General features: G+C 35.7%; 3 protein-coding genes across 3 annotated transcripts in view; 1 reads left to right on the top strand and 2 right to left on the bottom strand.

Annotated features, from left to right (window-relative positions):
• Window positions 1-17,789, bottom strand: part of LOC131016908 (uncharacterized) — a 1,184,262-nt gene that overhangs the window by 24,623 nt on the left and 1,141,850 nt on the right. The gene's annotated exons all lie outside the window — the stretch shown is intronic.
• On the bottom strand, window positions 465-4,483 carry LOC131015745 (uncharacterized). Its single transcript, XM_057944167.1, has 9 exons — window positions 4,385-4,483; window positions 2,511-3,310; window positions 1,923-2,434; window positions 1,739-1,832; window positions 1,459-1,545; window positions 1,324-1,383; window positions 924-983; window positions 776-835; window positions 465-611 (listed from the first exon to the last, which is right to left on the bottom strand). Exons 2-9 carry the CDS (start codon window positions 3,075-3,077, stop codon window positions 465-467), a joined length of 1,587 nt encoding a protein of 528 aa, XP_057800150.1. The 5' UTR covers window positions 3,078-3,310; window positions 4,385-4,483.
• On the top strand, window positions 11,056-13,215 carry LOC131015744 (putative late blight resistance protein homolog R1B-14). The gene is made up of 3 exons (XM_057944166.1): window positions 11,056-11,076; window positions 11,153-11,772; window positions 11,865-13,215. Exons 1-3 carry the CDS (start codon window positions 11,056-11,058, stop codon window positions 13,213-13,215), a joined length of 1,992 nt encoding a protein of 663 aa, XP_057800149.1.

Below are 17,789 nucleotides of genomic sequence, written 5' to 3'. Positions count from 1 at the left end.
ACTCCTTTCAACGTAGGGAGATAAGTTGAAACTAGATTTCTTAAGTGCATCTTTTCCCCTGCATCTATTTGTCAATGGAGAAGGTTGCAATGGAACCACCTAAATATACACCAACATTAACAACAATTCTCAGTTTACCATTTGATATTCACAAAGAATATCAAGGGTACACAAAGAATATCAAAAGTACAACCAATTTGGAGACTAAGAGAGAAGGGTTTGGGGGGGTGAGCAACAATATGTGTATATACGTCATTTGATATCATTCGGTGAACCTCAAAGTTAAACACAACTTCTCTAACTAATTTATATATCATATAGGCTAGCATCAAAAAATAGCTACAATAGCCATACATACATTAGGTACGAGAGGACGCAAAACGGTACGCTGCTGTGTTTTTGCCCCAACGCACACACGCAAATCCTGTTTAAGATATCATATATTACAACCATATCGAATTCAGTCAAATTCTACCACGACGTAACCTCTTTACCACATTTTTGGGATTTTCAAAAACAAAATTTTCTTTCCCACGCTTTGCTATGTTTGTCATCGCTAAACGACCAGTCTGCAATGCGTCTCCTAGAACCACATCTGCTTCGCACCCAACCTGCTAAAGGGTTCCAAAGCATACCAAATGTAAGAATTATTCACGCAATAATACTATAAATTCGTGCGCAAAATGTGTAAGTTTCACAGTAATACTAAATCATACTATATATAACATCAATCGATGACTGATTTCATTTGCGATATGTCAATAAATTTACTTACCTCCAAATTCGTTTGCCCACCAACTTCGGCACTCTTAGAGATAGCACTCCCCACGGCAGGCTGTTTAGGGGCAATAAAACATTCATAAACACTTCCAACACAATTCATGAGACTGGTTTTTGATACGCAAGTTAATATCTTTAATTACCTCAACAATCGAATTCACACCATCACCACCATTATTTGAGTTATCAGTCCCCAATGCTGCCTGTGTATGGCAAATGGAAAAATTCATTTAAGATAAAAACATTCATAAACACTTCCAACACAATTCATGAGATTGATTTTAATATGTAAATAATGTGTACTTTAATATATATCCACCTGAGATAAATCTATATATTAACTGCCATTGCTTCACAAGCTCAACATACTAATGATGCTTACATTCAAGCTCTACTAAAATTAAACTTTAAATGTTATTATATAACTCCACTTAACATAACAGCTTAGTATCTTACGAATGTTTCATTAAACCAACAATAAATATTACTATCTAACTCCCAATATCGTACGTAACTAAAGTACAATACATATCAAACACTTACATCAATCCCATCAGAAAATGGAACTCTGCTCGATCCGCCGCCTGTTCGTATGTTTTGTTCCTGGAAATAATCATATTTTTCACCAATTCAGTTCAATATTAAAAAATAAAAAAAAATTAAACTACAAAACCATACTTCAACAACCACAGATCCGTCCGTGACACGTGTCTGCACATGTGGAATAGGACCACCAGATCCAGTGCTTCCACCAATCAAGGCACCCTGAATTGATCAATAATAACTAATTTAACTTACATTATTTAAACACAAACAATTCGTACAACCAAAATATTTTACCTAATAAACAACTATAACTCAAACATGTGATAAGGCACATATTAAACTTATATTACTTTTGAAAAAAAAAAAAAAAACAACTGCCAAACAGTATAGAATTATAGCAACACAACTCCACCTTTGACGATGCATTTACCAGCCCTTCGGTTTCAGTATCAACCACATTCACACCATTCTTCGGGTCCACTTCCATCAGTTGAGTTGCTCCAATACTAAAAGAGGGAATCTCATCGATTAAACCTGACCTTGATGCAGTCTTTGGTAGTAATTCTATGGCTGATTTGACAAATTCAGGATCATACCAAACATCGTCAAACCATGCAATGTTCTGATCCGGAGTACGAGTGTCGGGATCCGAGGTCTCTCTCTGTCCAACCTCATGTGCAACTTCAGCATCCAAGGATGTATCACCCGTGCTAGGATCATCAGCTTCTACATTGCCATCCTCGCAATTAATAACCTTGTCGATAGGCAACGCTGTCAGTGTAATAGGTGCATGAAGTAGCAAATTCTTTGCTTCTTTAAACTTCAAGATGAACTCATTCGAAGCTAAAGTTTCCTCGTCCGCTGAGTTAATGGCCAGAAGTATCTCATCCCTCACACGTTCAAACATTTTCAGCTTTTTCCCAATAATCGCAGTAATGGACTCATCCTCAACTTCAATTGGATCGAGAATAATACCATCACCAAAACGACCACAGTTTATCTCATCAAGCTCCCTGTCTTTCAGTTTCTTTGTGCACCAATTCTTAAATAAAGGAAAGCTCCTGCTTACACGTACTCTTGCCCATGTAACCCTATCCACGTAAAACACCTGCATTTATTACATAAATTAGTACACAAAATTTGCAACCAAAGCAATAAAATAAAAGTGGACATTGCCATCTTACCGCGAGAAACATAATAGGCCCAGTGTACATGGATTGTGTATCCTTTTCCCATTTACCTTTGCTCTCAACCAAAGAATCAACTACATACTCGCACCAATTGAAGTCACGCACAGCTGTCAAATCATCTAGGCTCTTAATAACCCTAGGAATGACAGATCCATGTGTGGTGCTCTCTATCAGGCAATGTGTAACCATCACTAGAAAATGAAGCTTGAACCATCGCCCCCCATCCACAGAAGCTATCATCGCGTCTTTAACATCACTGATTTTTATAGTCTTTTGATTTTTATCCGGAAAACAGCTTACCCACTCATCATACAAGTCTGTAGTCTCACTCTTATCCAGAAGTTCCAACGATCTATCACCACGAGGAAATCCGAGTACGCGATAGGCATCCTCATCTGTCACCTCAATTGTCTTCCCAGATGGAAGCACGATCTCCGACCTTCGGGCATGGAAGCAATCTAGCACCCAATAATCTAGCTTTGACGGCATCTCCTGGATTGTAAGATCAAGGACAGACCCGAACCCCAATGATTTAACAGCCTCTTTCTGGACGTCGTTCATCTCCTTAACAACTTTCAATAGAACGCATGGCGTACTCCGAATGTACAGAGACGGGTAATCATCATAGCTCTTCACTTGTAACTTAGTGTAGTTTCCCACTGCAAGCTTTCGCTTGTCAATCCTTTTCCTCTTGGCAGGAGCTACCGGAGAAACAACTCCAACATCAGGAACAACCGAACTACCAGCAGCATCTTTGCCCGACGTCTCACCCAATTTCCTCTTCAATATTTCACCTGCTAAGAAAAATGTGAGTTAAACATACTAACATTCAACAAAAAATTTCAAACACATCTTACACATATAAGGCACCTCATCTTAGCACATAAGTTAATGAATACAAATAATTATGAAATACATTTTCCAGTATTTAAACATACCACCAAGTATCGATCGCTTAAAAGCTAATAATGCAGGATCATTCCGATACTTCGTACGAACTGCATAACAAATTAATTGTATAATCTATATCTCAGTATAATGTACAACTTTATACTATATCACATAATTCTTTATTATTAAATAATTATAATATCACACCTTCATTCAAACGTGCATCGCCTAAATTTGTCTCTTTCCCCTTTCTGTAAGTAGCCACTTTCTCTTTTCCCTTCACACTACCTGAATGAGCAAGTAGTAAAGTTTGATACATATTCATACAAAAAACAATTCAAAAAATATTACTAAATCAAAGCAAAACAAGTATGCTACAAAAAAAAAAACAAAATTCCGAATGTGAAAAAATTCACGAATTGTTACTGGCATATTAGCACCACAAACACATATATTCACGCGACACCTAATAATACAAATATATAAACTAAACTAAACCAAAAAAAAAGCGCACGAATACTAGTTCAAATTACACGAATCACGCAACGAACCATTACGAATACAAAATACCTATAAAATCACTCAATAATAAATCAACCTCAGATGTTAGTCACCAGTTTGCTAACACATACTTGAAGCTACTGATATGTACCAGTGGTAGAAATGAAATAACGACTTCACACAAAACAAATATTATTAGAATGACAGTGACATAGCCCACATATGGACATTTACTTATATTTACAAAATAATATTCATGCCCACGCCGCACAATATTCACACGACACCTTAGAATATATACCGTATGCATAAACAGTAACCAATGAACGAATTTTACCTCAAAAACCACGAATAACGAATAAAACCATGCCTAGTATATACAACGGAATGAAAATAGCTAAGAAAATTAACACAGAAAACATTTTTATTCATATGTTCGTACATGATTTAAAATGTTCACTTAATTCCAAAATTACCTCTTGTAACACGAGGACTACCCTCAACGAAATCACTAGCATCATTCACACCTTTCCCTTTTGATTTGCTTTTGGGCGTCCCTAAACAATAATAAATCAGTTAAAAACAACACAAGCCACCAAAAAAGGCAAAATCATTCATTGAATCAATACTAGCCAATAAAAATTCGTCACCTTTTTTTGAAGCAATACTACCATCACGGATTGCCGACCCGTCAACAATGTTTTTCCCCTTGTCCTTTTTTGTACGATTTCCTTAATATTTACAGTACACACAAATTATTACAACACTAACAAGTAAAGCAAAACAATAAATACCTACAAAAAAAAACCAAACTAGAACAACAAACCCCCAAAACAAAAAAACGACGCACATTCTCAAATTCATCCATCAAATACTAGGTTAAAATCGATTTTCAACAACCACAAAATATTGAATAATTATACGACACTAGTCTATTTTCCATCCCCACAAAAATTAGGGACCACCAAGAATCAATTTTCCTTCAACATGACCAAAAAAAATGACAGTTCGTACCCCCCCCCCCCCCCTCCAAAACGATGCATTTAACTTTCATTAAAATCAAGAAATCAAAAATTCACATGCAATACAATCGTATTTCATATCAAATCTCACCGGTATTACTACCCTTTGTTATTGCCATCACCGGAACAACCTAAACGATCTACAAACGTCCGGAACTAAGGTTGCTTTAGATGCGCCGCCTCCACTCTCCCGTCGTCCACTTTTTTTTTTTTTAAGAAATGAGTTCGAGGGTTTGTGAATCGACTGATTGGGGTAGTTCGATTTAGGCTGTATATTCATTTAATTCGACCATTAAATCATAATTTCGCAGCTTTTGTATTTTTTGATTCACGCAAGTAATTATGAGATATCCATCTGCCATGAAATCTTTATTCTCAATCAATACAGCGTTATTTAAGGGATACGAATTGTATTCCAGTTTTCTGTATTTAATACGTCAAAACCACATTCCAATAGTACCCTCATTTTCAATAACGCATGCATAACTTAATTACTTAAAATGAATAAATCGAAATCTTGACTGCAAGATCTGAACCGTTAGATTAGTAATATCTAAGGTTAAGATTAGTCCTTAATATATATACTAAGAGGAGTTTGTGGAATAACTACACCCTATATATATATATATATATATATATATATATAGGGATGGGCTACCGTGAGAGCACATATTAAAATAATAAATAAGTGGTATGAATTGTGAAAAGTAAATTTTTGTTACCTTTGGGATTCGAACTCAGGACCATAAATCCATCCAACAAGATTACGAATCAACCGTAGATCTTGATGATCTAAGGGCTCAAAATGATTCTTATTTTATATCTTAAGAAATGTTCTTATTTTAGCCATTCCCTATATATATATATATATATATATACAGAGAAAAGTTAAACAGAGAATGCTAAATATTTAGAGAATAGAGAATTCGTGAAATAAAAACGAACAGATCTACAATTTTTATGAACAGATCAATGTACCGCATGAACAGCAATTTGCCCCGGGTTCGAATCCTGTTGGTGGCGAGTTTTTCTCTTTTTTTACTAAATACGTCTGTTCGTTAGTTATGTTAATCTGTTCGTAAAATGTATAGACTTGTTCAAAATGAAATATATAATAATTCTCTGTTTAACTTGACCCTATATATATATATATATAGGGGGCCGCTCCAATGAGACCCCCTAATTTTAGTGAGATCTAGGGCATGATCTTGTGCGTTTATTTTATCAATCCTATGGCTGATATTGTATCTAGAGGATGATTTTTTTTCGTAGGGTTCGAATCCTGGAGGGAGCAGAATATTTTAAATTTTGTTATTCATCACTATATACTGCATTGTTCATCAATATATACAGCCCTGTTCATCAGTATATATGTCTTATTCATTACGAGATTTTGTTTAAAAAAATTCATCAATATATACATCTTGTTCATTAGATATACGTTTTGTTCATTAGTATTATATGTTTTATTCATTGTACTCATGTTACACGAAAAATAGGGGGTCTCACTGGAGCGCGCCCCTATAGATATATATATATATATATAGGGAGAAGATCCATAGAGAATGCTAAATATTTTGAGAATAGAGAATGCCTGAAAAAAATAACGAATAAGTCTATAATTTTGATGAATAAATCAATGAAGCGTATGAATAAGATTTTGACCTGGGTTCGAATCCTGAGTGAGGCGAGATTTTCACTATATTTACTGATTACATCTGTTCATTAATTATGCTGATTTATTCGTAAAATTTATAGATTTATTCATTATTCTCCATTCTCTCAGAAAATATAATTCTCTATTGATCCTCCCCATATATATATATATATATATATATAGGGAAGGGATCAAAAAAGAAAGCTAAATGTATGAAGAATAAGGAATCAATCCCATGCGTTAAAATTAGATGATCCAATGGATCACAATGATGCGGATTTGTTGTGTATTTTAATTCCCAAAGGATATGTTAGTAATTGGCCTATTCATTATACTCGATTATTCCTATAATTAAGATATCAGAATCTTTATATTTATGGAAAAATATGATTCAAGTTAATCTCCACATCAATTTAATTTAATTGTTGCTTTCTTCGTTCACTCACACCTTTTACCATATTATCACAATAATTTATATTAAAAAAATTAACAAGGTCAAAACTTCTTTCCTATTGTAGTTTATTCATATTTGTTCATATTATTCGCACAACTTGAAAGTTTATTCAGTTTAATATGTTAAATTATTCATATTAGTTAAATGTTAATTCGACAGAGTCTGTATTTCATATTTTGTAACATATTTAGTACTTTTGTCACTTTATTCGCAAACATTGATAGTTTATTCACTAAAATTATTCTGAATAATATTCACTTTATTCGCAAACATTGAAAGTTTATTCACTAAAATTATACTGAATAATATTGAAAATTAATCGAATACCACTTTATTATTAATCGAATAAGTTCTTAATAAATATTATTCAGTACTTATTCAGTACTGAATATCACACAATAAGTTCTTAATAATGTTGACATCCATGTGAATACATACTGAATATCACACAATAAGTTCTGAATAATGTTGACATCCATGTGAATACATACGATATAACATCTGAAGTATAGTATTCATGAATATATTATGTAATCACAATTTGTAAATGAATAGAATACAATTTCTAAATGAGCAAAATATATTCAGATTTCCCCAAATTTCCAGTAATTAAGCTCAATCTAGCACCCACGACCAAGACGCTTTGGGGATTGGGCTGACGTAGCTTCTGCAATGAAACAAAAAAGGATTCAATCATAAACCCATTAAAGATTCAAGATTAAAGTTTAAAAAAAGCTCCTGATGCAAGATGACGGATTTCAGATCACTTTTAGAAAACATTGTTACTCTTGTAAAAACCAGACATTTTCTCCAAGGAGAGAAAGACAAACGATTAAATTGACTAAATATATATGGTCTTCAGAAGGTAAAATTCAAGATCAAAGCAAATGCTAAAGATCATTCGCCAATAGAAAATCAGCGTGATGAAATCTGACAAAAATCAAATAATCACGGCAGGGGGGCAAACAAAAGACTAATAATGGGAACAAAAGACGTCTAATGTAAATAAAATAACCTCACATCAACTATAAACACTTGTTTATAATGAATCTAGATGGTTACATGCCGTAATGGGCTATCTAAATATTTGGGCAAGAAAGCACCAATGGTTTTCCTATAAATTTCACAAGTGGAGAAATTTATGAGACGCTTGCTGTTTTTGAACAGTATTTTAATTTTCCAACAAATTTTTCATAATTTTCCAAGAAATTTCCCATAGATTTCTCATAATTCATCGACAAGTGAATCATACCAAATCGTAAAAGCAGACTAGTTGATGCCGGCGACTGGGAGCCACGGTCCGGCCTACTGTGGACGAGTTGATGCCGGCGACCGAAAGATTCACCACCGTCGATTTTCTTCAAAAAAAAATCGCTGAAAAACCGAGGGTATGGATTGTTTGATTTGCAGGAATTATAAAAACCCTAAATAATTTACAGAATAAAAGAATGAATGAAGGTGGAGGCGTGAATTTCGGAAGGGAGAGATTTCTGCAGATCGTGTGTGGGGTTTAAAAGACCGAATAACCCTTTTATGAATATTAAAATGATTTATATTAATTAAACAATATTTTTTAATGAATATTCGGAATTGATCATGGCCGCTTATTTCTCAAGATTGAACGGTAAGCATTAATTCTCTATTCTTTATTATATAGGGATTCTCTATAGATCCCTCCCCTATATATATATATATATATATATATATAGGAATGGGATCATATAGATCCCAATGCTTATAATAGATCCCTAGATCCAAATCTTGACCACACATTTATGACATGTGGCGCATCAAGATGGTGACACGTGGCAAGAATTCCAAGGCAAAATCTGGAGATGTAATTTTTGGATTTAATAATTAAAAATATATATATATTTTTTTAGATTTTCTCAAAATAGATATATTTTACATGCATATAGTTTCACACAAAGATGCATAAAGTTTTCACATGAAATGCATAACTTTGAACAGAAAAATGCATTTAATTTTTCTAGTTTTGGTATTTTCACCACCCCACCCCATACCACCCCCCAATCCAGCCCACACCACCCCCCAACCCTCCCCATTACCACCCCCCAAAAATAGGCATGTTTCACATGCATATAAAATCAAACAAAAATGCATAAAGTTTTCACATAAAAATGCATTAAATTATACAAAAAATGCATTTCATTTTAATAAATCTGGTAGTTTCGCCACCCCACCCCTGCCCCTGGCCCCCCCACCCCCCCCCCCACCCCTGCCCCCCCCCCAAAATTTTTTTTTTTTCAAAAACTGATTTTCTGATTGCTGGCCCACCCCCACCCCCCACCCCCCCCAAATTTTTTTTAAAAAAACTGATTTTCAAAAAAGAAAAAAAAATTTGGGGGGTGGGGTGGGGGGGTCAGTGGTCAGAAAATCAATTTTTGAGAAAAAAAAAATTGTGGGGGGAGGGGGTGGGTGGGTGGGTGGGTGGGGGGTGGGGGGTAGGGGTGGGTCAGTGGTCAGAAAATCAGTTTAAAAAAAAAAAATTGGGGGGGGGGGTGGGGGGGGTGGGTGGGTGGGGGGTAGGGGGTGTGGGGGGTGGGGTTGGGGTGGGGTGAAATCTTATGCATTTTGATATGAAACTTTATGCATTTTTATATGAAAGTTCATGCATTCTCGTATGAAACTTTATGCATCTAAAATATACCTATTTTGAGAAAATCTAATTTTTTTTTTTCGAAAATTACATTTCAATTTTACCCCTCTCCAGATTTTGCCTTGAAATGCCTTGCCACGTGTCACCATCTTGATGCGTCACATGTTATAAATGTGTGGTCTAGATTTGGATCTACGGATCTATTATAAGCATAGGGATCCACCGGAACCCAACCCTATATATATATATATATATATATATATATATATATAATGGATCAATAGAGAAGCTAAATATTCGAGAGAAGCAGAGAAGTTGAATAAGTCAATAATTTTACTGAATACGCCAATAATTTTACTGAACGAGATATTCAGTGAATAACACGCACATTTATTTCGTTCAGTAAAATTGTTGGCGTATTCAATAAAATTATTGACTTGTTCAGCTTCTCTGCTTCTCTCGAATATTTAGCTTTTCTATTGATCCCTTCTCTCTCTCTCTCTCTCTCTCTCTCTCTCTATATATATATATATATATATATATATTATAAATATTACATAACCAAACCAAACTGAACCCAAAAACCAAATTCTTTTAAAAAATAAAAGTGAAAAAATCGAACTATATTTTAATATTTCGGTTTGGATCGACTCGATTTCGGTTATTTTGCTCAGTCTTAATTTCATCTATAGTTTGGCCCTGGCTTTCAAATGACGGGCCTATTCTCCAGCAATCTGATCCAACCCACTCCTTTTTCTGTTGGGTGGCTTTGGGGTCATTGGGCCTATTCAATGGGTCTAGGGTCTAACATTTCAAATGTATATATATTTCCTCAATTTTCAGAATTTGATAAAATAAAATAATCTATACAAACCCTTCAATCTTCATTCCGAGGCGTAAGTGTGAATATAATAGAGAAGACTAAATCATCAAATAATTTAATGATGCAGTGAAGTCACATTCCAAATAAAAAACAGCAAAAACTGAGAACGAGAAATTAAAGGAATGGGACCCACGGATAAGAGAGAAATGGGTGCTTGGTGTCGGTAAAAACTGGCTTCCACTTCCAAGCCAGTTTTTCAAGAGAGAGAGTGGAAACCAATTTTTCATTGCTGCAATGGTAGTTTCAAAATTGAAAAACTGAAAATTTCTTCAGTTGAAGGCACCCTAATAGACCAATCAAAATATTAGTAATAAAATAAATAAAATATTAAATGGAATAATTAGGCGACATCAACGACTATAGTAAAATCTGACTCTGAAAGGTAGAAGAAAAACTGGACACATAATATTTCTGATAATAATTGAGGAGATATGGCCATTTCACACATTGTTTTTGTTGAAGCTCTATCAAATTCTTTCTCAGAAAAATATACACTGTTTTTCCTTGGATCATGGCGGCATATGCAGCCTTGGTTTCTCTTATGCATATCATCGATACAATCGAGCATCACCCTTGAATCTCTCACTCAAATTATTACCTTTTTGCAGGAATTTCTTGATGGTTATAAGTCCCCTGTTGCTGACGGAGATGAAGCTGATCCGCTGGAGATGCGTATCGCAGATGCCACTTATGCGGCTGAAGATGCTATCGAATCTCATATTGTGGACATGATTCAACTGGGTAGATCTACTTCCAACGAAGTCAGTTTCTTCTATGAAGATCTACAACAAGTGATAGAAGAAATGAATGTAATTAAGAACGAAGCCATGGAGATTGCAGCCGAAGCTCAGCTGCAAAGAAAGGTCTCCTTGACTCATGCTGGCTCCTTGACATCCTCTTCCAATGTGAAGGAAAGAATGATGGTGGGCTTTGATGACGTGCAACTTCAACTCTTGGATTGGCTCACTGGAGGGAACTGTAAACGCCAAATCATCCCTATTGTAGGGATGGGCGGGATTGGTAAGACCACTCTTGCCAGACATATATTTGAGCATGCCCTTGTTAAGGAGCATTTTGATATTCGTGCGTGGACTATAATTTCTCAAACTTATAATGTTAGAGAAACACTTAGTCAAGTTCTTCACCAAGTAACTGGAAATTTGGGTAGTGATCTGTCTGAGGAAGATTTAGGAGAAAAATTGTACAAGTATTTATTGTGTAGGAGCAGGTATCTCATAATATTGGATGATATGTGGAGTGTAGAGGTGTGGGAAAAGATGATGGTTTTCTTTCCTGATAAGAATGATGGGAGTCGAATAGTCGTAACAACTTGGCTACTGAGTTGACAAACTCCAACAGCATTGATATGAGATTTTTAGATGATGTTAGTAGCTGGAGTTTGTTCTCCAAAACTGTATTTGGGGGTGAGGGTTTTCCTCTTCAACTCAAGGAAATCGGAAAGAAAATCATGGGGAAGTGTAAGGGACTTCCTTTGTCGATTGTTGTGATTGGGGGTTTTTTGGCGAAGTCCGAACTTACACTGGAATACTGGGAGCACATAGAGGAAAACTTAAGCTCAATAGTGAATTCTGAGAATGATGAATATTGCTTGAGAGTACTAAAACTGAGTTATGACCATTTGCCTGCCTATCTGAAGCCTTGTTTTTTGTACATGGGGATGTTTGGGGAAGATGAGAAAATTAGGGTCGCAGAACTCATGAGGCTATGGGTTTCTGAAGCCTTTCTTAAACCAATAATCAATAAAAGCTTGGAAACAATTGCCAATGAGTATCTGAAGGAGCTAGTCGATAGAAACCTCATTCTAGTTCATGAGTTGGGTAAACTTGGGAATATTAAGTTCTGCAGAATGCATGATTTACTGAGGGATCTATCATTTCAAGAAGCTGAAAAACAGAGGTTTTATTATGTGTTAGGGCAACATTGTCCTCGAGGGATAAATAGCCAACGCCGCATTGTTATTCCCAGAAGCACTTTAGATAAGACAGTCAGGGATGCCTTGCAATTGTTATTCACTCGTTCTTTCATATGTCATTACGTTACAGTTCCTCAATTGCTAGATTTTAGATTTTTGAGGACATTGACTACATATAAGTGTATTGGTGAGTATTCAGAAGAAAATGTGTTTCAATCGGTGAACTTGAGGTATCTTTCGGTTGCAGTACTTCGTGAGGGGTTCCAAATCCCTTCTTCAATTAGTCTGCTCTGGAATCTACACACACTAATTGTTCTTTCTTTGCGTGAACATACTGCACCAGTAGAAATTTGGAACATGCATCAGCTTAAGCATATCGAGTTCGCTGGTGGAGGAATGTATCTCCCAGATCCTCCGAGCGGTCATAGCGATGATATTGTTATCATGGAGAATCTGGAGACGCTCAAAGAAGTGGTTGATTTCAACTTGAATGAAGGAGTGGTCAAGAGAATTCCCAATATCAAGAAACTGTATATAAGATACAAGGATAAAGTAATGGACAGAGTGAAGTGCCTCAGCTATCTTCAATGTCTGAGTAAGCTGGAAAGCTTGAGGTGCTTTATTGAAGATGGAGGTGTTGAGTATCTGCAGAGTATTAGCTTCAATTCCCGCACTCACTCAAGAAGCTGTATATTCGATGCGAAAACTTCCATTTGGAGGAAATTCTGGAAAAGATAGATTCATTACCACTTCTAGAGAAGCTCACACTGTGTTATGGGCAGTTTGCAACACGCAGTTGGGAAATAGTTGAAGGCCAATTCCCGAGCCTCAAATACTTGAGTTTGTGGGAGTGTGGGGATATGGAATGTTGGACGTTAGAGGGCTACTGCTTGCCATGCCTTGAGCAACTTCATCTCTCGTACATGGGGTCGTTGGAGGAGTTCCCTACAGAAATTGGAGAAATACCAACACTCAAATCAATTAGATTGTTCAATTGCAGTGAATCAATGGCTATGTCTTTGAAGAAGATAGTAGAGGAACAGGAGGAATTACAAGGGGACCCATCCATTCATGTTCTAGTTAGGTCATCCAACGTCAGCCAAGAACTGCAGAGCTTGGCAACTCCCAACTTTCTTGTAGTCGAATGGTAGTTTGATGTGATGAGGAATTCAATTGTGGGAATACTAACTTGAGTGAGTAATTTTCAATATCTCTCTCTTCCTTCTTCTAAGGATCATGGCTTTCTTTTTTATTTTACTAATAAATTAATTTATCACAAATCTCACCTCACCACTCCACATATCATCCATCACAACTTAATATCTTATCATCACTAACCTTGTCGGGCGGTGCAAGTCCAGATGAGGAAGCAGCCTTGTCGCTCTTGTTATTCTTCACGGCAGTTGCCTCCGCCATGATCGAGTCAATTTCACTTCCCATATTTTTCAAGTGGTTTATGAGCTGGAGTCTGGACTTGAACACAGCATACACAGCAGGATTGATGATGATCAGTATTCATCGAGTATTTTTTGTGAAAATGACAATGCAGATCATTTTTAATAGTTGTGTTATCCAAAAAAGTGGCTTTTGCTTGATTGATTTTTCATTTTTCTAATGAGATCTAGAAGAAAAAAGGAAGAAAGTAGATTAGATTATAATATTTCCAAGAACACCATCAATTATGAAAGCAGAAGACATACTGTAGTTGCCGAATCCTAACAAATCCATTAAAGAAGTGAAATTGCTACCTTTATGTGAAGTAAAGTAAGATTATTGTAACATCCGACTCACCTAAAGGCTAAGAAAAAGAAAGAGCAAGCAAAGTTGTGCAATCAATTATTTTTCTTGTGCAAATGTTCTACTTTGTGTATAGTATTGTTGTGTGAAAATGGTATCCTTTACATTGTTAATACAATTAATATCATATTAGTCACACACAAATACATTCCTATCAACTGCTTCATATTTTGTGACTTGATTACTTAGAAATCATTCCTATAATATAATATCAATATCATACCATATTCTCAACATGCTTAGATAGAGACGATTAAGCCTAAAACCTCAAGTAGATGATTTAATTAAGCTTCAACATGTATAATATTATCAACTAAAGTATGAAAACTCATTAGATGACCCTTGCTTGTTTCCCTCGATTTCAGCAATCACCTCTGTTTAGTTCTCCCTGACTCAATCTTCATTCATAAGGTTTTGGGATATTTCTAACTTTGTCTCATTTTAACACCTATTTTGTGATTTTTATGGACAACTTTTTTCTTGTATGAGTCACCTAGTTGATTGAATGGCAACCAAGTATCTTGGAACAAAGAAACTAACTATGAAAGATCAACATTCTTCATAAAAACATAGACATTGTTATCACTCTTCAAAACATCATCCACTCACATGCGAAACAAACTTCTAACAAATCAAAACAAGTTTCAAACTCCATTGCTTAAGAGGACCTCTTCAATATGAGAACACATTCCCATCCTCTTTTCTTCTTCAATCTGAATCATGAGAAAGATACATCAGCGTGTTTTTGTCATCTTCATCATCAACTCAAAACTCTGAAAGCTTGAAACCCGATGATCGGCCAACAAAACACACATAACACCGGCTGTGAAATAACCAAAAATGAATAAAAATCGGATAAGATGCATGTAGCAAAGTGGTGTGTCGTTTTACACCAAAAATATCCGGCAGTCAGCTGGTATGCCCACACTGCGCAGACAGCAGTAAGCAAGATCGTCTCCCAAGGGACTGGCGAGAATTTCTCCAATTAAAGCCTGCAAAGAACCACGAAATTTGAGATTTAACTATAGAAAATACTAAACTTAAAATTAAATAAATAAAACCCAAATAAACCAATTTTTCCAATTAACCAAAAGATGAATAAAAATTCCAACAATTAATAAAAGAATTCTAGCAATCAATTAAGCCCACCCTAGCTTAATTATTCTGATCATTGATGCAAAAATTACTTTAAATCATGCCAACAAACTAGTTATAACCACCGAAGACGCTTCTGACGTGATCTTATTTCTCCTTAATTATTCGGTAACCAGGAAGACGCTTCACTAATTACTACCCTAATCGACTGACAACCGTAAGAGACGCTCTATAGGTTTAATGAGCCGACAGCATTAATATCTAGAGAAACCCGATTCAAAACCAATAAACTCTGACGCAGGATTATTGAATTAAGACTGTTTTTCCCTTGACCTTGATGTGTCAATTTACCACTAATCAAACCTAAACCACAATTACGGATGGCCGGTTCAATTGGCTATAGAATTAATTCTAACCCAATAAATATTTGCAACTATCTAATGGATTAAAATAATTAATATCATTAAACATGGAGAATTGCAGATGCAAGCATAAAATAAAGTATAAGAACAATTAAATCTCACAGAATAATTTCGCTAGTGCTTCCCTAATCGTTGCCGGAATAAACGAATTTAACTAGAAAACATAATAATTAAACAAAACAAATAAATAAATAAATACACGAAATTTGATGAAAGAAATAAACTGAATTGAAAAGCTCCAAGGTTTCGTCCAATGTCTGCTCTCAAAAGTTGCGGCTGGAATGTGTTATCTTCCAAATATGCGCTGACTTCTCATATATATATATATATATGTAACTAAGGGGGGTGTATTCGTTGCGGATTTTCACAGACTTTAAAAAGTCCATGGAATTTAAATTCCATGGAATTCACATAGATTTCAGACGACTTTCAAAGAATTCGTGGTTGGATTTTACCCCGATTTTCACTGATTTTCGAAGACTTTACGGGATAATTTGGAATTGAATTCCATGAAACCAGCGTCCGCGGAGAACCAGCGCCCGCTAGAAGAAACCCAGCGACCGCTGAGTTCCAGCGACCGCTGGAAACCCAGCGACAGTATAAAACAGGTGTTAGTAGTTGTGAGTTTTGGTAGAAGCTTGACAGTATGTGTATATATATATATATATATATATATATAGGGGAAGACTAAAATAAGAACGTTTATTAAAATATAAATTAAGAACCATTTTCAGCCCTTAGATCATCAAGATCTACGGTTGATTCATCACCTTGTTGGATATATTCATGGTCATGAGTTCGAATCCCAAAGGTAGCAAATTTTTTTTTTTATATTCATACCTTTATACAGTTTATTCATGCGGGTTATACATAAAATTCATGCATTTTTGCTGGTTCGTAATTCTTAAAATAAGGGTGGTTTATTGAATAACCGCACCCTATATATATATATATATATATATATATATTGTGGAGGCTGAAGCTTGACTGTTTACTTGAACGATGCCCAAATATAAAAACCTGCAAGGAAATTGGGATTAGAGCATTTTAATGCTGAACGCACTAAATAATTAAGCTGTGATTGGGATGGTGACATATTATGGGTTGATTGGGACTATGGCAGTGATGGGATCACTTTCGATGGTGTTAACTATAGTTTTACTCTTTGGCTGCGTTTATTAGGTGATTTTGTGGGGTTTATACACATCTCATTGTTTTGTAATTTCAGAGTACCTCGATGAAGGAATGTTAATTCTCAGCGACCGCTCAAACCCAGCATGGGCTGGACACTCTCAACGATGGCTGAGTTCCGGCGCTCGCTGGCTTCTTGGCCGCGGGCGTTGGAACTCAGCGCTCGCTTAAAACTTCATGGATTTCAATTCTCGTGGTTCTTGGCCGGATTTCGTCGTGTGTATTTTTTGGATGAAATCCATGAAAGTCATTCCGGATTTTAAGTCAATGGAATAACGAATACACCTACATTTGTATGGATTTTAAAAAGTCTGGAACGAATACACCCAGATTTATATGAACTTTTAAAAGTTTTGAACGAATACACCCTGATTTCTGCAGACTTTTAAAAGTCTTGAACGAATACACCCAGACTTTTAAAATCCATAGAAATCCATCAAATTCCACAACGAATACACCCCCCTAAGAAAAATAAAATAAGACTAACCTAAACTAAGTGGCGCAGAACATGGCCACCAAAAACAAAAGTCTATCCTAATAATAATAACTAATCTAATTAAGTGGCGTGAAAGCCCAAAAACAAACTAATCTAATTAAAAGCTAAAGGAACAGTGGCGCATAAGGCTTTTAATCAAAAAGAGGAATTAATTCAGCCCAAATCAAACATGGCAGCCCAACATTCCTTTCTTCTCGGCACTTTCATCATAATTGCTTGGATTCAGACCACGTCCAGGCAGAATGGGTACATCGCATGGCATACGTGCGCAGCTTCCTCTTCACACAGCTTCTCACTTCAAAACTCTTCTC

The sequence above is a fragment of the Salvia miltiorrhiza genome, chromosome 3, assembly GCF_028751815.1.
Source record: "Salvia miltiorrhiza cultivar Shanhuang (shh) chromosome 3, IMPLAD_Smil_shh, whole genome shotgun sequence".
Taxonomy (NCBI): domain Eukaryota; kingdom Viridiplantae; phylum Streptophyta; class Magnoliopsida; order Lamiales; family Lamiaceae; genus Salvia; species Salvia miltiorrhiza.
This window is presented reverse-complemented; position numbering and strand designations above follow the sequence as displayed.

Excerpts from the sequence above, each read along its gene's own strand:
- LOC131015745 (XM_057944167.1), bottom strand. The coding sequence starts at position 3,077 with ATGAACGACGTCCAGAAAGAGGCTGTTAAATCATTGGGGTTCGGGTCT. Across the intron at positions 1,384-1,458 it reads ACGGATCTGTGGTTGTTGAA|GAACAAAACATACGAACAGG; the intron begins GTATGGTTTTGT and ends GATTATTTCCAG. Across the intron at positions 984-1,323 it reads CATTTTCTGATGGGATTGAT|GCAGCATTGGGGACTGATAA; the intron begins GTAAGTGTTTGA and ends TGCCATACACAG.
- LOC131015744 (XM_057944166.1), top strand. The coding sequence starts at position 11,056 with ATGGCGGCATATGCAGCCTTG. Across the intron at positions 11,077-11,152 it reads TGGCGGCATATGCAGCCTTG|GAATTTCTTGATGGTTATAA; the intron begins GTTTCTCTTATG and ends ACCTTTTTGCAG. Across the intron at positions 11,773-11,864 it reads TATTTATTGTGTAGGAGCAG|TCGTAACAACTTGGCTACTG; the intron begins GTATCTCATAAT and ends GGAGTCGAATAG.